Consider the following 25,334-nt stretch of genomic DNA (forward strand, 5'->3'; position numbering starts at 1 on the left):
ATTTATAATTTTCTTCTCTTTGGTTCATTCTCATTACCTTCATCGTCACTTAAATCCAATTCTCCTTCACTTTCACTATCGCTATCATCGTTCTCATCCTCTAAATCTCTATGAGCCTCTGTATAGTACTTGACACAGTATGGATATAAATCATCTACAATCAATTCTGCAAATGAATCACCGTGTGGGAATTCTTTACCTGGCTTTAATCCAGTCCATCTAAACCATCCAAATAAACTCTTCATACCTTGTCTATATTTTTTTTTACCTTCTGGACTTTTCTTATCCTGAATAGATTCAGGGCAAATATCTTCATACTTCTTTGGCCATTTTATATCCACTGGTTCACTAATTAACTTCTCAAGTTCATCATCGTCATCATCTGAGTCTGAGTCTTCCTTGCTTTTAGTATCGTCAATTATTTTTTGTCTCTTGAATTGTTTAGTAACTGTCTGTGCTTCAAAATCATCCTTTATACCATCAAACTTAATAATAATTTTAAATTCATCAACATTATCCCACTCAACTTTCACATCTTGAATACAATCTACATATGTAAAATCAGATGCTCTAATATAATTGGCAAAATCTGTATGTTGAGATAATACAATTTTCCAAAATTCTGGAATCTTATTTACTAAACCGTCTCTTTCTTGATAAACTGATTTCATCTTATCCAATCGATATTGTGCAACATCTTTCTCAATTGCATCAACTTTCAATTCACATTCTGCTAATTGAAGAAAGGCATTAGATTCTTCCTCTTCGTTTCTAGATCAATTTTGAATATTAATATTAAAATAAATATTATTTGAGCTTATGTTAGTAAATAAATTTTAATTCCTAAACATTCAGCAGGACCAAATCCAATTTTTTACATACGGTTTAACTTCACCCATACTTCTAGATTAGTTTTATTAGATCTAAATCTTAATTTATCAATCTTAATACAATATTATCCAATTTATATAAATATCTTTAATTCGTATCTCATCTCTTAAATATTCGATTTCATATACTTTATTTTTTTGTCACTAGATCCTTCAAATTCTGAGCGATGTAGTATGTCAAACTATATAAATTTGATATAAATAAAATAACTTTTAATTTTTTATATGAATTAAAATACAAATGTCTACAAATAGATTTTGAATAACATTATTTATATATATCTATAGTTATAATTTAGATAAGTATTCTTCATGAAGTTTCTTTTGCTGTTCCCATTGTTTTTTCAATTTTTTAGTCATAGATTTTGTTACTTCGTTGCCATCTTTATCTTTAGTTGGTAAACCTTGTTCATCCCATTCTGTATATTCTGAAGTTTTGAACATTTCTTGTGGCGAGACCTTTGCTTTTTCCATTCTTTCATTTTCCTTAGCTTCTTTCAATTTTTGTTGTTCAAGTTTCTTCTTTAATTTTTCTTGTTCTCTAGCTAATTTCTCTTCATTATTTTTGATGATTTCATTTTTTTCATTATCAGTTAAGAACTTAATTAATGCTGATTGACCATTTCTGTCATCTAATGCAATGTTTAATTTCAATAGATCATCATCTCTAATCTGATCGGTTAATTTCAAAAATTCGACATAATTTGCCTTCTCGATGGATAACGAACGAACGATATCTCTAAATTTAGATAGACATTGTACGTATGGCATTACGGTTTCTTCTACAGAAGAGCCATTAGCAGCATTTGATGAATCAGCATTTTCCCAACCTAGACCATCAGAACGAACTGGGAAACCAATGATACCGAAAATCTTAGTGATAAATTTACAAATAGAAATGATTGGTTCAATTCTAATATCATTACCGACAGAAGAAATGTAAGTGTTAGTCAAAGTAACTAGATCACTTAAGGCTTTTAAAGCTTGAGGGGTAGCCAAATTGTCACAGAATGCAATATCAACCTTTTCTTGAGCAATCTTGAAATCTTCCAATAATTGTCTTTCCAATGATCCTAATTTCTTGGATACGAACCCATTTGGTTGAGAAATGATATTAATATAATCGTTATTTAAAGCTCTAACGTTAGCAAAAAAGTTGTTGAAAGATGTTTCAGTCGATCTAACTTCATTAATTAAACTTTCTTTGAAATCCAATTGATTATTCCACTGAACTGATGCAAAGGCTAATCTTAATTGACGAGCAGAGTACATTTTCAATGCTTCGTCGATTGTAATGAAATTTTTCAAAGATTTAGACATCTTTTGACCTTCAATATGTAAGTGACCGGTGTGTAAGAAGTAATTAATCCATTGGTTGTTGTCAAAATGAGCTTCTGATTGGGCTAATTCATTATCATGATGTGGGAAAGCTAAATCTATACCACCGGAATGAATATCGATGTTTTGACCTAAGATATCACTAGCCATAACAGAACATTCGATGTGCCAACCTGGTCTACCTTTTCCCCATGGAGATTCCCATTCTGGTTCACCAGGTTTGGAAGCTTTCCATAAAGCGAAATCGCTTGGAGATTTTTTACCATTTGTGTTTGAGAAATTACTCAAAGAACCTTCGGCATCATTAATTAAGTCCAAATGACCTTTGTTCCAAGGTTGACACTTGGCGTAACTGTGATCTTTTGAAGTGTCAAAGTTTTGGGTATCGAAATAAACAGAGCCATCATCAGCGGCATAGGCATAACCGTTAGAGATAATTTTTTCAACGAATTCGATAATTTCTGGAACATATTCGGAGACTCTGGTGGTAACATTTGGAGGCAATACATTTAATTTGGCCATATCATTATCGTATTGATGTTCCCAATAGGCAGGCAATTTACGGAAAATTTCTGGATGATTAATAGAAGATCCTAGTTCTTTATCTAGCACTGGAACTAAAACGTCTTTAACTAAATTGAAGAAATCTTGAGAAGATGGGTCGTTCAAAGCCTTGATAGCATTTTGAACAGCAGTGATATGCATTGGGAATTTTGGATCTTCATTTTTCATGGATTCGACGTCAACTTGTTTATACCAATTTTCGAAATCATTGATAGACTTGATAGAAGATTGTTTTAAGTTTTTTTCGATATATTGAAATAAACTTGATTCAATTTTTGAGATGACATCATTTGAGATATCTCCGTCAATGGACTTGACATATTCTTCAAAAAGATGGTTTTGTCTTGCCCTTAGAATAATTTTATCATCGATATCGGTGACATTTTGAACAAAATTGATGTTGTAGCCGAAATAGTCTTGTAAGATTCTTCTGTTAATATCAATAGAGACATAATTTCTTGCGTGGCCCATATGAGAAGCATCATAAACGGTAGGACCACAGGAATACCATGAGACCTCTTTGGTACCAGATCTTGGGATGAACTCTTCTTTACTTCTTGTTAAGGTGTTGTAAACCTTCAAGACTGATTTTTTACTCAAATCCATTTCAGGTTTCCACCATTTTGGTTGAGTGACTTTAGCACCGGTAGCAGTTGACATATTTTTCTTGCAAATTGATTTTAATAGCGAAAACATACAACTACAATAATTCCACCAATATACAAAAAATAAAGTAACGTAATATTATTCTACCTTTTTGTTTTATCTCAATTGTACGGGAAGAGATGTTGTCACTTTCAGATCAAGTTATTGAGTGCAGTGTTGTAAATTTCAGTTCAGGATTGAGATGAAAAGAAATAAAAAAAGAGACTGGAATGAAAAAACTAGATAAAATGAAAGCAGCAATAAAAGACCTTTGAACTAGGAAACACTGATATAGCGCAATTGATACCACTTGTTAAATCTAAAAGCTACCAATCAATATTTTTTTTATAAAACTTGAACGTCTATTTCATCCATGATATTTTCAATTGCCAATAGATTTAGTTGTACTTTCCAGTGTAGTTGGGATTTTATTGCATTCTTGATTGAAGCTCTGTTTCAGTACAATCGAACGAAAAGCCCAAAATGAAGAAAAAAAGAAAAGCAAAAAAGACAATAATTTTCGAAAATATTTGTTCGTTGGTAGTGATAGAGGGTTCGTCGGTGATTATACATTAAATTTGAAATCACGTGATATAATGTGGTGCAGCGTTACCCTGCTAGGCGGTTACAAAAACCTTTCCAGTTCCCAGTTTCCACTGTCATTTGGTGGTTCAGGTTGGAGCCACCCACGCAAAATTCGATGTCTTCTTTTGTTACCTAGTACATTTTCCTCGACAGATGTACACGTGTTCGGATTATTCTAACCAGCAACCACCAGTCTCTGTAGGTAATACCCACTAGTATCGATCACATTGCCATGGTTTGAGTGAGCAAAAAAGTTTTCAGTAGTTAGGGACCAGCACCAAACTGCGCCAAACTGCGCCAAATTGGGCCAGAAAAGAAACATAAATATAACAATAACATCACAACAATTGAAACATTTTCCTATCTGTCCTTTTCGCTTGTTTTCTTATTCTTTCTTGTTTTATCTTTATCGTTATGACTATATTTGCTTATTTGGGAGACTGGCTGACACAATTAGACGTATCCTGTATACATTCCCTGGTTGTTTCTTTATTGTATCGCTTAGAGTTTGAGTTTGAGTTTGGGTTTGGGTTTGACTTTAGATTTCGCCTTTGGCTTTTTGCTGAGTTTTTCGAGGGATGAGATATCAACCACACAGGGGAAACATTACTTCATATTTTCCCCCCCCCCCTTGGTCTCTTCTTGTGGATAATTACCTCTGTTTCCCACACCCTTTCCCAAACGTTGGATGAAGCCACCAAATCCAATTTCTTGCTCGTCTCTATTTCGAGTCCTCCCATCTCCCTGTCTCGTCATTCTCCCCCCTCTCTTTCTCTCCCTTTCGGAAAATTGCTGGCGATAAAAGAGGAGAGACGTTCCCTATACAAAAAATTGTCAAGTGTAATGTAAATTAAGAAAACAGGTGAAAATGGCTCTGGGTTTCCCTGCTCCCTGGCTCACCTAGCCTCATCTCTCTTGTTCAGATTTTGAGGTCAGGGACTCCATTTTATCTGTTGGATTGGGTCCACTTTTTCCTCTCCTAGTGCTCTCCTCTTCTCTTCTGATGCCCAAGTTCATTTCGAAACTGTCGATATATTATTTCCCTTTATGTGTGGGTCACATGCATCGCTTCCTTTGTTCGCCTCGTAGAAAACAGCCGAACTTTGAGGTTTTCCGAACCTCTCTCATCACCACTTTCCCCATTGCCTAATTCCGTTTCGAAACTTCTTTCTCGATCGACTTTGAACTGGTATTTTAATAGTGTGCTGTGCGCATTCAAATCCCTTACCAATACAATAAATAAATATATGCTTGTGTTCTCTCTCTTCTCTCTCAAATAATCAAATTCCAACTGCCCCTTCTCCATCCATCCTCCACATCCACCACCACCCCCTGTCCTCTGGCTGTCTTGTAGTTGTGACAGTCGAACTTCCGGAAAAAAAAAATACTCGATTCTGATTTCTTGTTATCTCAATTTTAAAAATAAAGCAACCTTACTTTTTCCCAAAATAAAAATGTTATATAACTTATTCTTTCAATGGATTTTTTTTTTATTAAACCCTTTTACTAATAATACCTTTGCTTCCTAGTGTTATTTCCTGATATCTATTTTGAAATATAACTGCATCATTGAGCTTTAAAAAAAAAAAAGGATTATCTTTACTGACAACCAATCATACCCACCCACACAAGCACACACCCTTTCATATTATTAATTGTGAAAATTCCATTGTTCAAGGCAAGCTAAATTAAACTAAATACTGGAAAGTAGTACTTCACATTCTGGATCAAGACTAAATATAAATATAGATAGAAACATGGTTAAGTTCGTTGAGAGTCTATGCGATGAGGTAGATTCGGATTTAGAAAGAGACATCTCCCGTAGAGAAAGCAAGAATCATTCGCCAGTGTCACATCATCAACACATCCATGTTCATGTAGATGGTGAATACGATAGTGATGGCTATCATAGTATTTATAGTGCCGATAGCTATGTGGATTCAAATGTCCAGGCCTATGCTCCAGGCATCGGACAAGCTGATTTAACTGAAACAAAAAAAAAAGATTTGGAAGTTGAAGAAGCAGAAAATCTGATAGGTGGTTCAGATATTGGTCTAAGGAGCCATACACATAGCATGGTATCGATTCATGGTACAAGATCTATTTATGAAGACGACAAAGCTCCAAAGAGCACCACTGTTTCCGGCAGCAAGACTCAAACTTTTGATTCCGACAATATAGCAGATGCACCTTCCAATAACGTTTTTAATTTCTCATTACCATTTGGAGGTAATTCGATTTCCGCTAAAAAATCACCTTTGAGTTCTTTAAAGACTATGCTGAGTGCAGATGTGTTTACAGAGGACTGCTATAAAAAGGAAGAGATAAGATCAAGACTACAAAGACAGGACTCTATTTCAACACTGGACGAAATCACCATGTATAAAGATGAAAGAGGTATGGATAATGTAAGAACAATAGCATTAAAGGAGTCCTTGCAGATGGATTCTTTGAAAAATACCATCAAAGGTATCACCAGAGATATTCAGAGATTGACAGGAGATGAGGTGGTGCAATCCAGACTGGAAACCATTTATGATGAATTGGAAGGTGATATTATAATTATGGGCGGTTACCGTGGTAGTGTTCTTCGTGATTCACTCACAGGTAAGAGACTTTGGATTCCACTAAAGGCAGGTTTGAATATGAGAAAGGTTGACCTTGTTCTAGGACCTAGGAGAAAAGATGAAGTAAACTCTGAAAAACAGGTGGTACCAGATGGAATGTTGACTTCGGTTGGTCCAGTCGATATTGCTAAAAAGCTGATCCGTAAATTGGAGGAAAATCGTAATGTTCATGTACATGAATTTGGTTATGATTGGAGATTATCTCTGGATATTACGGCTAAAAAGTTAAGAGACAAGTTAAAGGTGATTAAGAATAAGCAAAAGGTGAAGAAGGGGGTGTTTATTATCGCCCATTCAATGGGTGGTTTAGTCGCTCATAAAGTTTTACAAGAGGATACAGACCTGATTAGAGGGATTATATATGTTGGTTCTCCTAGTCAATGTCCAAATATCTTGGGTCCTTTAAGATTTGGTGATGAAATTATGTTGAATAAAAAGGTATTAAGTGATGAAGCTAATTTCTTTATGAGAAGTAGTTTCACCTTTTTACCAATGGATGGTCGTTGTTTTGTCGATAAGACACAACGTAAAAGATACGATCTTGATTTTTTTGACCCAGAAGTATGGGTAGAATTAGGGTTATCACCACTAGTAAGTAAGAAAAGAAAGGAGTACATCGCTGAACAGAAAGCTTCAGATGTGAAATCGAATGACTCGTCGATTGTAAGCGTCGATGCAGTAATCAGTGGATCTCAAAAATTAATAAAAACTTTGAATCCGATATCAATAATTAAAAACGTCACCTCTGTCGGTGATACTGTTAAAATAGAAGAGGATACAACTGAATTTAATTACAAAACATCTTATGAGGACAGTTATAAATATCTGGAAAGAACATTAAAAGATACTAAGCAGTTCCTCAAAAGTTTAGAGTATATCGAAGGCAAAGAATATCCGCCATTAGCAATTGTTTACGGTAACCAAGTACCTACAGTTCGTGGCGCTAAAGTAGATGGTCTTCAGGACGTAATAGATGGTAAATATTTTGATTTTTATTATGGACCGGGTGATGGTGTGGTTCACCATCATTGGTTGCTACCTGAAAGGAGAGGGTTCCCTGTTGTAGCAAAAGTAGCATCACCAACAGGTCATGTCAGTTTATTAGGAGATTTAGAGTCCATTGCTGAGGCATTTATCGGAATTTTAGATAGTGAAAAGAGCAAGGAAAAGTCTAAATCTTCAAAATCAACTACATTGGTCAAGAAAAAATAATATCTTGGTACAGATTTTTTGCATCTAATTAACATCTTTAATATATAATTATCAACAATATTATTTCTGTATTATCAAATTATGTCACATTATCATTCTTATGTTTCCATTTATTATGTTTCTATTTATTATGTATTAGCGCTCAATAATTTACGTATTGTGCAGTATTAAGAGACATCCCTTGTTTTTGTTTTTTAATTATTCATAGGCATCACCCACATCGAAATGCACTTTCAGCCATTGGCTACAAGAAGAACATTGAACTAACAACTGAAAGCCTGTTTGAGTGGCATCATTTTCAGTAACATGTTCTTCCAAAGTCTCCTCCGTTAATTGAAAACCTTCCTTTGCTTTACAACGTGGACAATCTAAAGTATAATGATAATTAACAGGATTGAAAATGAATTCATCTAAAGAATATTCATCCAAACCATCACCACAATTATGGAACCCCTGTAAATTATTAGATTTTTCTAGCATATTATTATATTCAGCCCTTAATACTGGGTTGCTCAAGACTTTATAGGCCTCCTTAATTCTATTGATGTCAGTGGAAGGCATGATATTAGCCTCTATACCTGTCTTATCAGGGTGAGAAGTAAGTAATCTCTCTTTATAAGCCTTTTTAACATCTTCGAGTGATGAATCAAGATCAACCCCTAGAACCATATAATGGGTTACAGAATCAGTTTTGCTCGTCATATTTCTCTTGCACTTGTATTGCTTTGAATCATAAGCTCAATGTATCTACAATGATAATACCTTAAAATCACCTCGGAAAAGCCTGCTCTCACTTGGTAATATATTGTTAACACTTCTGGCACCCAAATTTAAATCGAAGTGATGGTAATTAACTTATCGGTGGTACTATAGTCCCTTGTAATGAATAATTATCTTCACCAAAATCACGTGACTCTCTCCTAAATTAAAACAGTCAGATGAAAAAAAGTACCTTTCTAATCTCTGCTTTCGACTTGGAACCCAACAACCAACTATTTCTTGCTCAATCAACCTTTAATTAGCCAAATAATGTAATCATCAACAGCTAATAAACTAACCATCCATCATTTCATTCACTCTCTTTTCACTTTCTTCCTTAAATATCAAAATTTGATCAATTTTCACCAATTTTGAAAAATTCGATACTTTCTGAAAAACTGAAAAATTTTTCAGTGCAATGAGATGAGATGAGATGAGATGAGATGAGATGAGGTAAACATTTAAGATAGGTTTTTAAAGCTCTATTGTAATTATATTTGAAATATCTGTTTGTTTAAAGTGTTCATATTTGGTTTAAGAGAAGCAGTATCGATTAATTTGTTGGTCTCTGTGGTTGTTTTTGTATTTTAGATTTTGAAAAGTGTTGAAAATTGATATTGATAGAGATTTAAACAATGGGTTCAAAACAAGATATTTCGGTAGAAAGTGTTCAGGATCAAACTTCTGTGGCCATTGGTAGTTTCTTTAAAGGGTTTAATGTACCAAATGAAACCTCTTTTGAATTATACAAGAAGAAGAATTCAGATGGTGAGTTTGTTGTACATGGTGAAAACAGTAGACTAGAGTACGAAGGTTCTACTGATTCAACAGCAAGTGATTCTGTTCAATATGTTGTTGGTGTCTACGATCCATCAAAGAAGAACATTAAGCTATATAAAGCTCCTTTAGTGCAATGTAAAGTTATCTCAAAATCAAGTAAAAAATTAAAAGGTCCAAAGATTAAAAGTAATGAAACCCGTATGTCTATATTAAGAAATGCATTAGGTGAAGCATTTGGTACTAAAAAGGCCAAAAAAGCTATTATGGATCTAGAAAAGAATCGTGTCGATGCTGATAAATTAGTTGAATCTGCTATTGACATCGTCGATTCTGTTAAAGCTGCTTCAAAGGACCTACCAAGTAAGGCTGATTTGGATGAAATGGTCTCAAACGATAGACCAACACCATTGGCTAATGTTGAAGCTACAGATGTTGAAGAAATTTACCCAATTAATAATATAATACCCAAGAGAGAATGGCAATTTATTAGAGTTGGTCCAATTATTAAAGAAGAAGATCAAGAACAAAAATTGGAAATGTTCCCATATACAAAATCTCAATATATTTCCAAAAAATTGTCAACTCTTTCACAATCAAACAATATGACCAAATTACAATTATTATATTATTTATCATTACTACTAGGTGTCTACGATAATAGAAGAGCCAATAACAAGGATAAATTATTAGAAAAGCTAAACTCCCCACCTGAAATTTTAATTGATGGTGTTTTGGATAGGTTCACAATCTCTAGACCTGGTCAATTTGGTAAATCCAAAGATCGTTCTTACTTCATCGACCCACAAAATGAAGATAGATTGTTGTGTTTCATCTTAACTATCATCTTACACTTGGACAACTTCATTGTAGAAATTTCTCCATTAGCTCAAGAATTGGGATTGAAACCATCAAAAGTCGTTAGTTTATTCAGAATCTTAGGTTGTATTGTCAAGGGTGCTACTGTTTCCCAAGCTGAAGCCTTTGGTATTCCTAAGAGTGCTGCTTCTACTTACAAGATTGCATCTCTAAAAGTTCCTTTCAAATTACCAGAAATGGTCAGAAGAGGAAGAGGTCCAAGACGTTAGTTTCTATATATTACTACTTCTGTTGCATAACAACAATTTAATCTGGTTTGTCATTTTATATACTTTAATTCGATTTGTATGTATTTCAAACTTCTGTCCTTGTATATTCAAATTATCAAAGTTTCTGGGATGTGTTTTAACGTAGAAATTATAAAAATGCAAATGCAAATGCTTGTTCAATTATCAGTATATATATATATGTATGTATGATTTAGAAATTTTGCATAAAAGAAGAAAAACCTAATGATTTATTAATGCAAAATCCCAATTTATTCATTCCGATACTCTATTAATATCTACCCATTCTATTAATGATTTTTGTCTCTCGTCTCTCTTCACTTTGAAGAAGTGGTCAGTAAATTGTGCAGCATTCATATGATTCAAGAACTTTTCGTCATGAGTAATAACAATCAATTGGAAATTTTTCTGGTTCCTTCTGAATTGGATAATATTATTCAATGATTTAGCTAAACTTTCTATGTTTTCTTCATCTAAATTGGTAGTTGGTTCATCAAGTGCAATAACACCACAATTGATACCAAATGTTTCTGACAATGCTAATCTAATTATAATTGATGCCAACACTTTTTGACCCGCAGAACATCTACCTCTCATGTCTAATTCCGCATCTTGCTTATACATAACAACACGGTAATTATATGATTTCCCCTTCGTTGAATTTCCTACTTCATCTGATCGGATTTGAATCGAATCTACATCTGTTCCACTATATGTCTTTTTCCATAATTCATCGATAATGCGATTGATATCTTGCATTTTCAGACCGTGATATTTCATAATGGCACTATCTAGTGCTCTACTATAAGTATCAATATCATCAGTAACAAATGATTTGGTTTGTAACTCAACCCAGCCCTTGTGGTAATTGTCATCAACATTCTTATAGTCAATTTTTAATTGTTGGTTCAACGACTCTATTTGGTTTTGTAATTGTTTCATTTCACCTAATTTCCCTGCCTTTTCTGAACTGAATTTCTCTATCATATTTCTTAACTTTAATGATTCCTGCTGATATTTATCTCTTTCATTTTCTGCATTTTCAATATCGAATGAACTGATTTGTTCTTCAATTTGAGATAACTTGTCCTTTAAACCAATTAATTCAATATTCTGTAGGAGATTTTTCTTTTCATTATTGGAATCATTTAAAATTCTACATTGGTCAGTTAATGACTTGTTTTTACTGTCAACATTCTCCTTTAAGGAATCGATTATATTTCTTACTGAAGATAATTCTCTTATACAATTATCAAGTTCAGTAGAACCTTTGGATTCATAATTCCTTATAGCACTCGAATATTGATCAACTTGTTGTATAAAGCGGTTAATAGAATCGACATCTTCTTGTTTAGTAGTTGATTCCCTCGAAAAATTGTCTTCCACAGACTTGCAGTCCTTCAAAACTTTTTGAAGTTTATTATCTAAATCAATAATTTCGGAATTCAATTTTTCGATCCTGCCTGCAATTTCAGAATATTCTTCCCTTTTGGTCCTAAAGTCTTCCTCGATTGATTTTCTCCTTCTCAGTGATGCTTCGATTTGTGATATTTTGATATTTCTTTCTTTGATAAGATTCATCAAGGAAGAAAGTTCGTTGGATTTAGCTTCCCTTTCTTCTTGGAGCTGGACTACTTCCTTTCTACTGGTTCTTAAAGTATCATTGTAAGTTCTTTGTTTACTCTGGAGCTCTTCAATTGTTTGGACTCCATTTTCTATCCCTCCAAATACTTTCAATTCATCTGAAATCATGTCGACCTCAGCTTGTAAATCTCGAGTCTCTGTTTTTAATCTAGTAATTAGTTCAACTTTTGATTTTAAATGGGTATCAAAGTAATCTCTGGATTCTTTTAAATTATTCCCCTTAGCTTCTATCTCCGCTAATTGATCGTGAAACTTATCACACACTTTTCTTTGCTCATCAGATTTTGATGTCAATTCAGTCAATTTATCTTTAGCTGTATTTAGAGTGATGATATCCTTTTCCAATTTTCTTAACTGATCCAAGAATGTTTTCTCAGATTCGACAGTCTCCTTCAGAGTTACTTCAAATTCATCGTTTGTTCTTTCTTTCAATTGATTTAGAAGGGAAGATTTAAATGATTCATCATCAAATGCCCTTGAACAAAGATAACAACAATTATTGTTTTCAGCTATTTCCAATGCCTTTTTATTAAAAGCTAATGTAGTTTGATGCATCTTTAAGTTTTCCAAAGCAGTTTTATAGGATTGCTCTGATTCTAGTAACATGTCACCATATTCTTCAATAGGGCAATCTTCAGGTAAGGTATCTTCTAGATGTTTAGTTAACTTTTCAATTAGTTCTTTATTTGAAAACATATCGTTCTGTAAGTTTGTTGACCTGATTGAGGCTTCCGTGTGCTTTTTATTTAATTCATTTGTATCTTTATTATTAAGGGCAATTGACTTCTGGATGTTAATATAACTCTTGTTAAAATCAATTCCAATATCATTTGAATCCACAAGGTTGGTGGACTGAGCTATTGGATCTTGCGAGAATTGGTTCTCAGTATCTAATAGTAACTTTTTCTTTTCAGCCAGAGATCTTTTTAGAAGAGATAATTTTGCAAATAAATCAGATTGTTGGTTTATTTTCATTATACGCTCCTGCAAATTTTCTAATTCACTTTCCAGAAGAACCATTTCGTTATTCTTTTCTTTGATCTTTAGCGATAATTTAGATACACTGTCATCGGCTTCGAGTTGTTGGAATTTTGAAGTATATTTATCTATAGAATCCTTTTCATTTTTTAAGTCAGCGTCTGTGAATTCACTCCCTGATAGGTCAAGTTCCAAAGTCTCAACTACTTTTTTGATTTTATCTTTATCCATCAAATTATACTCTAATTTTTGGCGTTGCACAGCTAGAAGTTCTGTAATCGAAGCTTTATCTTTATTTAGCTCTGTGATTTTTTCATTGTACTTATTTTTATATTCTTGATAAGCTGTATTTTCTTGTGTTTGCACAGACACTAAGTCAGATATAAATCTACCAATGTTAGTAGGATCGATGGGCTTTATATGATAGTTATTAATAGCCTGTGTCTCGATTTCCTTTAGAGATTCAATAGACCTTTCATAACTTTTTTTATCAGAATCCAATGCACCTTTTTTGCTTAGCAGTTGATCGGCAGTCCTTTGAGCATTTTCTATATTAATTTTATCATTTTCCAATTCTTTTCGTAAATTTGCAACTTCAATTTCTTTGTTCTTTAAATTTTCAGAAAAATTTTCCAGAATTTCTTTCAATTCACTTTCAGGTAAATCCATTACTTCTATTGAATTCTCCAATCTATTAATTAAATCTGAGGTTGAAGATTTCGTTCCTTTTAGATTTTCTATATGTGATAAGGTTTTTTGAAAATCTTGATTTGAGGTAAATAATATATCTGACTGTTCAGTTAGTTCGCGTAATTGTAATTCAATTGACTTTATCTGGTCTTGGTATTCTTTGTATTTACTTGATAATTTGTTTATATTTAATTTTGTCACTTTTGATCTATCTCTATCCACTTTCAAATGTTCTACATTTTGCTTCAGTAATTTGATATCTACTGACATGTCTTTTTTGATCGATTTCAAATTATCTAATGCTTTTGTAAATTTCATTGCTTGGAAGATTTCATCGAACTTTTTCTTTAAATTTGAAGGTTCACTTAATGGCCAAAGACTATCTTCTTGATGGCAAAATATCACATATTCTAGAATAGCCTTTGGTACCCCCATATACAATGGGACTTGGGTATCCAACTCCAACGCTCTTGTACTCAATGTACTTCTGTCACCTTCTTTATTTATTGCCACTAGTTGACCTTCTAGTGTTTTGAAAGTAGTTGTAGTTTTTTTCACTAATAATTGGATATTTCTAGTAACAATCATATTCAGTCCATTGGCGCTAGTAAAAGCCAATTTAACTTGGGCTCTTATATCTTTTTCACCAGTAATTTTTGGATCATGTACAAAAGCACCACCTTTGGAATTTGGAGGTAAGTCCCCGGTAGTAGCATATTTCAAACATTCTATAATTGTAGTCTTACCTGAACCGTTGCTCCCTACAATTAGAGTCAAAGGCTTACCAAACTCAATAGTTTCTCTATCGTTTGAATCGAATGATCTGATACCTTGAATAGATAATTTATAAATTGCACTCATATTCTTCTAAAATGAGAGATACAAGCCAAGTGAAACTGTGAGTGAAGGTATCAGTAATCAAATTGAAAGGTAGACCCTAATATTTGACTTATGAATTGGTTATCTTACTAAATCTCTTGACTAACTCAAGTCAACTCAACTTAACTTTTGAAGATTAACGATGAGTTATTAGTACGAAGGTTCCTTAGATATTCCTATTTTACATAATATGAATTTATATATAAATTTAAATGAAGAAAATAATTTAAGGTCATTTTTCCTTCGATATATAACCCAGAAAAAATAAAATTCCGTAATAAAAATTTTGAAAGGAAAAATTAGTCACGTGATGGAAATGGAAATGGAAACCGATAATTGTATCTTTCCTCTTCCATTCATTATTTTGCAGTCTTTCCGACAGCTAACATCAATTTTCTTTAAATAAATAACAGGGTGATATTTGAATAAATTGAGAGAGGCAAAGTATCTTTACCTTTTGTAATTTTAAATATACACTCGATTACTGACAATAAAGAAAATTCAGTTTAGCTGCGATTCCTTTCCCTTCTACTTTACAAAGTGCAGTTTGTTCTTTAAAGTGTGTAATTAAATGTATCAAAGCGAATAAAATTTAAGTTGAATATCTGTCTGCTTTATATACCAATTGAATTACAGATATTTGTGTCAATTTAAAATTTTGTGGCATTTAAAATTTTGTGTCACTAATTTATTTATTTATTTTTTCTTCACTTTTCTTTTTCTTTTTGAAAACAAATTTGAAATAGTCACATGACCTATGGTCACTGTATTCTTTGTTGTGAATTCTTAATTTATAGATATCTAGTAATCGTACGTTGAATAAGTGCTTGGTATTGCTTTTATTCTATTCGTCTATTTGGTGGTAGATTAGTACTGTTAATAAGTATATTTATTAATAAAGAGTTCTATATCTTCTTCTTCTAATGTACAGAGTAAGTAAATAATATACAATAATATACAATTGAATCAAATAGCAGTCACTATTAGTCTTTATATGTGTCAACCATAACAACACGTATTATCTGGTGTCATAGATCTTTACTAATTCGTATGAAGCTATGTTGAAACAATACAAATATCGGCGGCTTCGAAAGGTTAGTCTCTCTTGGGTTCTTTTGCGATATATTTATCAATATCTCCTAATGTCTTTAAGAAATATTTTCTTTCCTTATCGCCATATACTCTTGTGTATTCGGCAGCTGTTCTAATTGCCGATCCATAAAAGCTATATGCTGGTTTCAATTTCGAGCCGTCATAGGTCGCTTTTCTTACCTTTCCATCTCTGTCTCGTAGCTTATAAGTGTTTTTCGCTACAACTTCTTCAATGTGGTATGGTCCATCCCAAGTTGGTTCGAACGTATTCTTCTTTACACGGAGTCGATAGACTATTTCACCACGGGTATAAGGTACATAATTATCAGTATCCTTTCTCGCATTCTTTAATAGTTCTCGAATTTTAATTCTTTCGTCTGTCATTTTGAGACGAATATCGTTCGTTTTTACATGACTCATCAAAGATAGATGTGCCTGTTCTTGGTTTGTTATCTGCTCCCCGGTTTCGTTGTTTTCTTTCTGCAGAAGACTCTTAACTGCTTGTTGGAAATCAACTTCAATGTTCTCACTTGGGAGACCAAATGCGATCTCTCTAGGGGAATATCCATAAAGCATCTTTGTGTTATTGACAATATTGGCGGCAACGAAAATATTAGTTACCCAATTAGTAAAGGTAGGGTCCAATTTCTTTAAAACCTCTTTAATCATCTTAACACTTCTTTCAGCTTTAGAGTTACCTCTAGGGTGGTAAGCCGAACTCTGGTAATATTTAAGTTTCAGACTTCGAGCTACCTGTGGTATAATGGCGTTCGCAAATTGTCGGCCATTATCTGTAATCAACATATGGGGACTTCCAAATATAGCATAAATTGCCCGCATGATTTCATAGACACTGTGGAAGGTTTGTTCTCGTAACGGTTTTACGAGTATGAGATTTGATGTATAATCTGCAGCTAGGAGGAAATATTTATAGCCATCTTTGTCTTTTAACGGTCCAGCAAAGTCTAAATGCCAACGGCTAAAGACAGGAATTCGACGGATCTCAGGTAATTCAATGGGGATGTCGCGAAACTTTTGATAAGTCTCACAACGGGGACATTGTTTTACAACATCAAGTAGTAGGAGATTTGAGTTAGGATTCCATAGTTTCTGGTCGTTCATGGCTAATTGCAAGACTCGATGAGTACAGTGGTATAATCCATGTAGCTTGGTAGCTACTTCAATATAGTCGTTGTCAATGACAACGCGATACAGAACTAAGTCCAGATTAATATAAAGAAGATCCGAAATATAAAGAAATTTATCAATAACTTTAGAAAACAGATGTGGAATGAGTGTCTCTTTAGTAGATAGGAGTGTTTGGATTTGAATCAGCTGCGACATGGTTAAAGAATTGACATTGTCCACCACGTAGTTTGGGTCCAATGATTCTTCAGTTTCGTCTTGTTCAGAAGGAGTAGTGTTAGAAGTAATCTCAGGTGTATTAGTGTTATCAGTGGAAAGTGGAACAGAAGAGGCTGGATCAATAGTAGTGGAATTAGGGCTCGCATCTGTTGAATTGAGATTCAATGAGGAGAGAGTAGCTACTGGTAAGTCAATAGCGTCTTTCTGTAAAAGATCGAGGTCTAGTTCTGGTTGATCTTTTAAACCGAAACGACTTAAATAATCTGCCAACACGTTCTTTGTGCCAGGAAGATATTTCCATTTGAGTCGATGTCCATTTAATAAATCTAGGAATTTCGTAAACCGTGGATGGGTATTGCGATCGGAATTTCCAATACTGATAATACCTTTGTTGTCTGTATAGATAGTGATCTCAGAAGATAATAATAAATTACCCTTTTCCAATGCATGTAAAACAGCAAAGAGTTCTCGTTCGACCGTAGAGTAGCGCTGTTGGGTAGGTGTAAAACGAACGGAGAGGAAAGTAATTGGAAATAGGATTTGTTTCTTATTATGAGTTTCGGGTTGAAATATTATTGAAGCACCACCGGTTAAACTGGCATCTGTAAAGATGATGGTAGGAGCAGTCGGATCAAATAGTTTTAAGGTGAGAGATCTAGTGATCCATTCCTTAAAATGGTTAAGTGGAGGTGTTAACGTATGAGTAATTTCTTTCACAGGAGGTATTGTAGGATGAATTTTTGGGTCGATCATAGAGTAAAACGGACGTAGATGTTCCGAATTGCTTTACCTTTATGAACTAGGTTTACGAAATATTCTCTGGCATCATCTCCTGCTTTAGGATTGAAGTGAGAAAGTTCACTCAATTCGGATTGGGTTCTTGCACCGAAATCAAAGGTTTGAAAGAATTTTGCAATAGCTGTTGTCCAGTCGACAATAAAACCTCGTTGATCAGTGAGATAACTGCGAGCATTTTTCTTACAACAGGAATATAGGAAATTTCCCCAGTCTTGAAAACGAACATGTTTTCCCACTAATAAACCCTGAATAGTAAGCAGAACATCAAGCGGGTCTTCAATATCTTCATCTTTCAAAATGGCGTCATTATTCATTGGTACCGAAACGTCACTATAGTTTTTGGTACAATTAGCAACTAAACTATGATTTCCATAGATTACCAACGACGGGAAGTGTCTTTCCACTTTTGCTAAAGTCTCATTTTGAGATGGTAATTTTGATCTGCTTTTAAATCCATTTGTATTATTTGGATTTCCATTATTAAGTCTCTCTTCTATTTGAATAATTCTCTGTTCCATCAGAGATGCCTTTGATTCATCTTCGATGATTCTATTGGTGATCTGTTTTTCGTTTTCCTCGATTCCAATAATTTCTTCTTCGTCTTTCTTAAGGTTGATTCTCATTTCTTCTTCATTTCTTTGAAGTTTTGAGAATTGAATTGAGGCTTGTTCCAATGTTTTTCCATGTATCTCTTCCGTACGGCTTTGAGCTTTGAACATACCTGTTAATTGCTCAAGCAAAGATTGCATTTCCTGCATTCTTTTATCGTTGTTAATAGAGTTAGCTTTGACTTCCTTCATGTCTCTGCTAAATTCACCCATTTGTATTTCTAAGTTTTGTAGACGAGTTTCACCTGTGCTGACCGTTTCAGCATCAGTCATAATTTTATCACCGTCCATTGTTAATGATAAATAAGGTAATCAAATTTCAATTGATTTATTAAATTGTAAATAAAGTTTCGATTTACAAAAATATATTTTTGTATTCTTTGTTGTGAATTCTTAATTTATAGATATCTAGTAATCGTACGTTGAATAAGTGCTTGGTATTGCTTTTATTCTATTCGTCTATTTGGTGGTAGATTAGTACTGTTAATAAGTATATTTATTAATAAAGAGTTCTATATCTTCTTCTTCTAATGTACAGAGTAAGTAAATAATATACAATAATATACAATTGAATCAAATAGCAGTCACTATTAGTCTTTATATGTGTCAACCATAACAACACGTATTATCTGGTGTCATAGATCTTTACTAATTCGTATGAAGCTATGTTGAAACAATACATCACCGAACATAGTTGTTACCCTCCTTTTGCTTCTGCCCCCTCTCTCCCCCATTCCTCATCTGCTCTTTATCAGTTCATACCAACAAATGGTTCAGTAAAAATACGGAAAAATACTCAAATTAGAAGCACGTGCCACATCGTCGTCCTCTTTTCTCCAGCCATTTCTCCCTCACCCTTACTGCCACTCACTAGTTACGAACAAGATGTCAAAATCGTTTTGTTTTGTTGTTTTTCCCGTCGTTGCTTTTTTTTTCTTTAATTTTTTGCTTCCACATTTCAAAACAGAACAAAAAGTATAAAAGGCCAAGAATTTTTGGAAGAAAGGAAAAGAATGAACATCTTCAAATTGTACCTCTTTGTAAAAAATTTGGTGTGTTTTTTTTCTATTTGTTGTTTAGTTTAGGTTATAAATAACAGATATATAAATAAAAATAATAGACAAATTTAGATATTGAGTTCGTTATTAAGTTATTCAACTAATAGGAACAAAATATAGATATTTACATATATATATATATTGTAATTGGTAAAAAGTGTAAGACTAGTGTGCTTAAATTAATTGTATTTCAATTAACTACCACTACTACTGATAAAATATTTTTTTTATTTTAAAATTCACAGTTAAAAGTTTTATTATATATACTTACGCATTGTTACTCACGTACCCCTGTAAGAGAGTTTAAATTTTTTTTTTAAAATTATCGTATTGTTGACTTAATTATTTAAAGTGATTGTGTTGCCGTCATTACCTCCCCCCTCCTCCTCAACACATCGTATAATAGTCTATAAAATAAAATTCGTAAAGTAAAAGAAAACAAACGATTTCGAAAACGTACTGTTTTTCACTATTTAATTCATCATTCCTTTTATTATTGAAATAAACAATAACTTCACGTAGAATAATTTGTATTCGTAGAAAGAAGTTCCAAGGAAATATAAAACAACATTAAACAATTTATTTTTATTTTTTGCAAAAGAATACCATTAAGCATTAAGCTAATCGAAATAATACATCTAGAAGATTAGACATTAGTACAAAATACCATAAAAGTTTGAGAGGAAAGAAGCAAATTCAGACAAAAAAATAAAAAATCACAAGATAAAACAGATAATATTGTACAAAATGAGTGAAACTGAAGCATTTCAAGACTTTGTAACAACCTTGGAATCATTTAAAGAATTAAAATCCGGTATTTCGGGTTCACGTATTAAGAAATTAACAACTTATGCACTTGATCATATCGAAGAAGGTGAAAAATTGATATCCCTAATTATAAATTATTCAAAAACTTGTCAAGATTCTCACAAATTAGGTTCTTTATATATTATTGACTCGATTGGTAGAGCCTATCTAGATGAAGCAAGATCCAAAAGTGAATCGATCGAATCATCTTCTCCTTCTGGTACTTTTGGTCATTCGCTTTACGTTTTAACTAATGCAATTGAAGATTTATTGGCCGAAGCAATTGCTAAAAGTAATAGTGATCATAAAGATAAGATACGTGTTCTTGTAGATATTTGGGATAGATCAGGATTATTCCCAAAGGAAATAATAAATTCGATTAGAAATAAATACATTTCACCTGCATCTGCATCTGTAGCCGCATCCGTATCATCAGAAGACAATAATTCATCCAAAGAATCTATCGATAAAACTCCTGAACCTCTACCAGAAGACCCACGGGAAAGATGTATTAAAATTTTAGAAAATATAAAACCATTGCCTTTTCTACCTAAAATTGAAATTTCAGATAAATTATCTTCAGAAAATATCTCAGATCAACAGTTCGCTTTATTCCAGATTTTAACAGGCTTACAACAAAATAAAGATTTCCTAAAACAGAACGTCAAAGTCGATTCTAAAACAATATCCTCACCTTCACAACAGGATCAAAGACAACTGTCTGATCAACCTTCACAACAATCTCAACATGTTACTACTGAATATGGTAGCAGAAGAGATCGCGAAAGAGAAAGAGAAAGATACTCTTCAAAGAGAACAAGATCAAGATCGCCTCCAAGAAGATCTCGCGATCACAGTCATAATTACTCTCATGAATACATGGGCAGTGGTTCAAATTCAAGCACCCAAAGTAGTAACATGGCTACAAATAATCATCACTTATACCCAGATGAAGTTAACGTTCCAAGTAATTCTCATTATAGACCAAAACCTGTCAGTTACGATCCTAATTTACCTCGTGATACTGTTAAAGTGTTGAGTCGTACTTTATTTATTGGTGGTGTTCCATTAAACATGAAAGAATGGGATATTGCAAGCATATTAAGACCTTATGCAGAAGTTCAAAGCGTTATTTTAAATAATGCCAGAAAACATGCATTTGTTAAAGTATATTCAAGACGTGAAGCAGAATATGCTTTAATGAATTTTAACAAGGATGGTTCATCTCCACTAAGAACACGTTGGGGTGTAGGTTTCGGTCCAAGAGACTGTTGTGATTATCAACATGGTTTCAGTATAATTCCAATGCATAGATTGACTGATGCTGATAAAAAATGGTCAGTAAGCGCCCAGTGGGGTGGTACCAGTGGAGAGCCTCTAGTCCCAGGTATTTGTTTTGAAGAACCAGATATCGTTGTTGGTGAAGGTGTCTCATCAAAAGCCATTTCACAAAAGATGCCAACAGATTCAAATAGAAATGGACCAAGATCTGGTAAGGGCGAAATGGTACCAACTCAAAACGTTCCACAATACGGCGCTTACCCTCCAGAGCAAAGGTATTCAGGTTATCCACCACAACAAAACATGGGATATAATCAACCAATGCCACAACAGGGTGTAGATGAATACCAACAACCTCCACCTCCTCTACCTCCTCAACAACAGCAACAGCAACCACAACAATCATTTGATCCAACTGCTCATTTGAACTCATTAATGAGCATGTTGAACCAACAACAACGTTAATAAATAATATAGCAAGGAACCATATGTAACTATCTAATAAATTAATTAATTCATTAAGTTGATATATGTTCAAATACAAAGATTATGTCAAAAATCGTTTCCCTAGTTGAACAATTACTTGAATATTTCAATTCCATGTTTCTTAGTGGTAATACCATCAAAATTTAATTTCAAAAAATTACCATTGATGCATTGGAATTATTTTAGACAAAAAAAGAGTTAAGTTGTAAGGTTTATAATAAATATTAATCTTCTTAACCAGTAAGTTCTTAATATATTATCTGTTTATAATTGCTGACGCCATTATTAAGTTTAACTTGTTACCCTGACAACATATTTGGAATACTTAAGGTTTACCCGGCCTTCTCAATTTGAATGAAATTTCTTCGAATCTGGAATACTTGAAGCATTTAACAATTGAATAAATTTGATGAATAACTTATAAAGACATAAAGTATTTATTGATCAAGGTGTCTTTATGATAACTCAATAGTCTGACAAGAATTGTAGGTCTATACTTGTTATTTTCCCTTCCTAGAGTTTTCCATTGATGTTGACTTTTAGACGAGGCATGGCCACTACGGCTAAGAAAGCAGCAGATGGTGCAATTTTATCATCCATTGTTCTTTCTAGAAATCCAATTGTCACTCCGGATTTGACTGAAATGGAGAGCAATTACTATAAGTACCAGTCTGGATTGGAAAGACGTCTGATGTGGACTTTCCCGGATTATTTCTATTTTAAGAAAGGTACTTTATCTCAAAATAAGTTCGCAAATTTACAGAAAGGTCCAATCTCAAAATTACCTGGTGTTTGGTTTCCAAAGGGTCTTCCAGATATCAAGCAAAGTAGAGAAAGAAGCCAAAAACAAAATGTTCTTCTTCCTAAAGGCGCTTCGAATGAAGGACCCTCGAAAGAAGAAGATTTATCTAGACCAGTTGTACCAAATTCAAGAATTACAGAAGCTGATAAAAAGGGCGATATCTCAAGTATAGAAAGAAAATTGAGTAGAACATTATATTTATTAGTTAAAAATAAGGGAGGAAAATGGACATTCCCTAAATTTGAAGTCTCTGACAATAGTGGTTTACATATTAGAGTAGAAACTGGCTTGAGAGAAATAGGTGGTGAGGAAATTAATACTTGGACTGTCTCAAGAACCCCAGCAGCCGTGATGAATCATAAGAACGGTTCTAATGAATTCTTTATCAAATCTCATATTTTGGGTGGTAAGTTCGAATTACAAGATCCAAGTAAAACACTAGTGACGGACTTTGCATGGTTAACTAAAGAAGAAATAAAAGATCTTGTAGATAAAAGCTATTATAAAGGAACAGAGTTTATGCTTTCCGAGATTTAGATAAATATGTTGCATTATGCATAAAATATTCATTATTCTAATAAACTATATATATAAATATATTAGTATTAATCCTGTAAATAAGATATACTGATAGGTTAAATTTACTGTCCTTTAAATCCTAGGCTTCAATGGTCTATTTGAAAACCGACTACCTCTTTGAGGTAGACGTTCTCTTTTATTAACAATATTGTCTTTGTCACGATCCCAACCTCTTTCACGCTTCTGAGGTTGTACTCTTCTTGCAGTATTTGATTTCTCTTGGTCTCTCTCTCTTCTATCATAAACTTGGTTTTTTATTCTCATATTTGATTCTCTCTTCACTCTTTGCTCCTCTTTCCAAAGTGACATTTCAGTCTTGGAATGTGAAGGAGTGTATCTTCTTTTCAAGATTTCATCACTATCTGAAAAAACAAACCAACACTTATCAGGATAAAATGCAAATGATAAAGAAGCAGTCGAATCTGAACATTTCAATGAATCATAAAGTTTTCCTGAATTAAATTCATAAAACTTTACTTTGAGATCAGATGTACATATAGCTAAAATTGTACCGGTGGAGGATATATCTATATTGGTAATGGAAGCGCCAATATTAGTGATTGTAATTTTACAAACTAACGTTGATAAATCCCAAATGGAAGATATCCCATCTTCACCACCACTAATCAAGAATTTTCCTGATTTATGCATCTTTAGACAAGAAATCGAAGTTCTGTGTGCCTGAATTTCTAACTGAGGAATTAACTGTCCTTCTTCATTCACTTTTAATACTTTGAGTTTACCAGATCCTAGACCTATAAAAATATGTGAGCTAGAATTACTCCAGCATATTGATTTGATTAAATCTTCCTCATTTGAATTATTATTAAGTTTAAATACAGCCTTCAATGAATATTCCTTAGTTGTATCGAATAAATGCAATTCTTCGTTTTTAGTCACCGTTATTAAATATTTCCCAGAATTATCATAAAGACAATTGTATATTTTCAATTTTTTAGCAATATTTATCCTTTTCACTACAGATAAATGATTATTGTTAAAATCTACGTTCCAAATTATTACAGAATTAGAATTTGAAGAAGTAGCAAATTGTCCAATATGATACGGATTCCATGAGATACTGTGAATAGCTTTATCTGCTCCACAGGCATCTTCCAAGTATATTCTTTTGCACTTAGTAAAACTCTCATATTCTAAACTCCATACGGTTAAAGAACCGTCAATTCTACTATAGGCTAAATAGCTACCAGCTGGATGAAATTCCATCGATAACACTTCATCTTTCGCTACAGGTGCAGCAAATCTAGAACGGGATCTGGACAGTACATGAATCCTTCTGTCATCTTCAATTACATCAGAATTCTTCTTTTCAACTAGCAATTTAACCAATTTTTCAGATAATTTATCTGTGGTCTCAATAAATTCTGTTTCAAACCCTAGCATTGGATATTAATTCTTACCCAAACCTTTTGTATGATGACCCTGTGAAATTATGTTGGTATAATGAATCCCAAATGAATTGTTTACTGGTTTAATCTTGGCTTGAAGTATCACCAACCTTTTAGCATTGCTTAAGTTCAAATCAATTTTATAGATATGTGATTTTTCACTTATAGCAGATATATTCCAAACTTAATATGAGGTGTTCGGATGTTTCACACAGATACATAAATGGTGACAAGAAATAACTTATTAAACCATCATATTATTTACAATATCAACTCAATCACAATGATAAAGTTCAATAAATATTCAATTGTCTTTGTTAAACAAATCTGATTGCTTACACTTTCTTGAGATACC

General features: G+C 33.2%; 11 protein-coding genes across 11 annotated transcripts; 4 read left to right on the plus strand and 7 right to left on the minus strand.

The window, feature by feature from the left end:
- Window positions 1-2: 2 nt before the first annotated feature.
- VPS75 (Vps75p) lies at window positions 3-899 on the minus strand (the record flags this gene model as incomplete). Its single annotated transcript, XM_001646872.1, has 2 exons — window positions 3-771; window positions 883-899. The coding sequence occupies 2 exons, from the start codon at window positions 897-899 to the stop codon at window positions 3-5; spliced, it is 786 nt and encodes a 261-aa protein (XP_001646922.1).
- A 279-nt stretch (window positions 900-1,178) lies between these two features.
- On the minus strand, window positions 1,179-3,488 carry CRS1 (cysteine--tRNA ligase; the record flags this gene model as incomplete). The annotated part of the gene is made up of 1 exon (XM_001646873.1): window positions 1,179-3,488. One exon carries the CDS (start codon window positions 3,486-3,488, stop codon window positions 1,179-1,181), a length of 2,310 nt encoding a protein of 769 aa, XP_001646923.1.
- Window positions 3,489-5,779: 2,291 nt separating this feature from the next.
- On the plus strand, window positions 5,780-7,861 carry Kpol_2000p31 (uncharacterized protein; the record flags this gene model as incomplete). Its single annotated transcript, XM_001646874.1, has 1 exon — window positions 5,780-7,861. The coding sequence occupies one exon, from the start codon at window positions 5,780-5,782 to the stop codon at window positions 7,859-7,861; it is 2,082 nt and encodes a 693-aa protein (XP_001646924.1).
- A 198-nt stretch (window positions 7,862-8,059) lies between these two features.
- On the minus strand, window positions 8,060-8,563 carry JJJ3 (Jjj3p; the record flags this gene model as incomplete). The annotated part of the gene is made up of 1 exon (XM_001646875.1): window positions 8,060-8,563. One exon carries the CDS (start codon window positions 8,561-8,563, stop codon window positions 8,060-8,062), a length of 504 nt encoding a protein of 167 aa, XP_001646925.1.
- Window positions 8,564-9,255: 692 nt separating this feature from the next.
- RPA49 (DNA-directed RNA polymerase I subunit RPA49) lies at window positions 9,256-10,485 on the plus strand (the record flags this gene model as incomplete). Its single annotated transcript, XM_001646876.1, has 1 exon — window positions 9,256-10,485. One exon carries the CDS (start codon window positions 9,256-9,258, stop codon window positions 10,483-10,485), a length of 1,230 nt encoding a protein of 409 aa, XP_001646926.1.
- A 273-nt stretch (window positions 10,486-10,758) lies between these two features.
- On the minus strand, window positions 10,759-14,676 carry RAD50 (MRX complex DNA-binding subunit; the record flags this gene model as incomplete). Its single annotated transcript, XM_001646877.1, has 1 exon — window positions 10,759-14,676. One exon carries the CDS (start codon window positions 14,674-14,676, stop codon window positions 10,759-10,761), a length of 3,918 nt encoding a protein of 1,305 aa, XP_001646927.1.
- Window positions 14,677-15,789: 1,113 nt separating this feature from the next.
- Window positions 15,790-17,904, minus strand: Kpol_2000p35 (Tkp3 protein; the record flags this gene model as incomplete). Its single annotated transcript, XM_001646878.1, has 1 exon — window positions 15,790-17,904. The coding sequence occupies one exon, from the start codon at window positions 17,902-17,904 to the stop codon at window positions 15,790-15,792; it is 2,115 nt and encodes a 704-aa protein (XP_001646928.1).
- On the minus strand, window positions 17,901-18,848 carry Kpol_2000p36 (Tkp3 protein; the record flags this gene model as incomplete). The annotated part of the gene is made up of 1 exon (XM_001646879.1): window positions 17,901-18,848. The coding sequence occupies one exon, from the start codon at window positions 18,846-18,848 to the stop codon at window positions 17,901-17,903; it is 948 nt and encodes a 315-aa protein (XP_001646929.1).
- Window positions 18,849-20,362: 1,514 nt separating this feature from the next.
- On the plus strand, window positions 20,363-22,168 carry NRD1 (Nrd1 complex RNA-binding subunit; the record flags this gene model as incomplete). Its single annotated transcript, XM_001646880.1, has 1 exon — window positions 20,363-22,168. The coding sequence occupies one exon, from the start codon at window positions 20,363-20,365 to the stop codon at window positions 22,166-22,168; it is 1,806 nt and encodes a 601-aa protein (XP_001646930.1).
- A 550-nt stretch (window positions 22,169-22,718) lies between these two features.
- MRPL17 (mitochondrial 54S ribosomal protein mL46) lies at window positions 22,719-23,528 on the plus strand (the record flags this gene model as incomplete). The annotated part of the gene is made up of 1 exon (XM_001646881.1): window positions 22,719-23,528. The coding sequence occupies one exon, from the start codon at window positions 22,719-22,721 to the stop codon at window positions 23,526-23,528; it is 810 nt and encodes a 269-aa protein (XP_001646931.1).
- Window positions 23,529-23,642: 114 nt separating this feature from the next.
- TEX1 (Tex1p) lies at window positions 23,643-24,974 on the minus strand (the record flags this gene model as incomplete). The annotated part of the gene is made up of 1 exon (XM_001646882.1): window positions 23,643-24,974. One exon carries the CDS (start codon window positions 24,972-24,974, stop codon window positions 23,643-23,645), a length of 1,332 nt encoding a protein of 443 aa, XP_001646932.1.
- Between the last annotated feature and the right edge of the window lie 360 nt (window positions 24,975-25,334).

Source organism: Vanderwaltozyma polyspora, genomic scaffold (assembly GCF_000150035.1).
Source record: "Vanderwaltozyma polyspora DSM 70294 KpolScaffold2000 genomic scaffold, whole genome shotgun sequence".
NCBI classification, from domain to species: domain Eukaryota; kingdom Fungi; phylum Ascomycota; class Saccharomycetes; order Saccharomycetales; family Saccharomycetaceae; genus Vanderwaltozyma; species Vanderwaltozyma polyspora.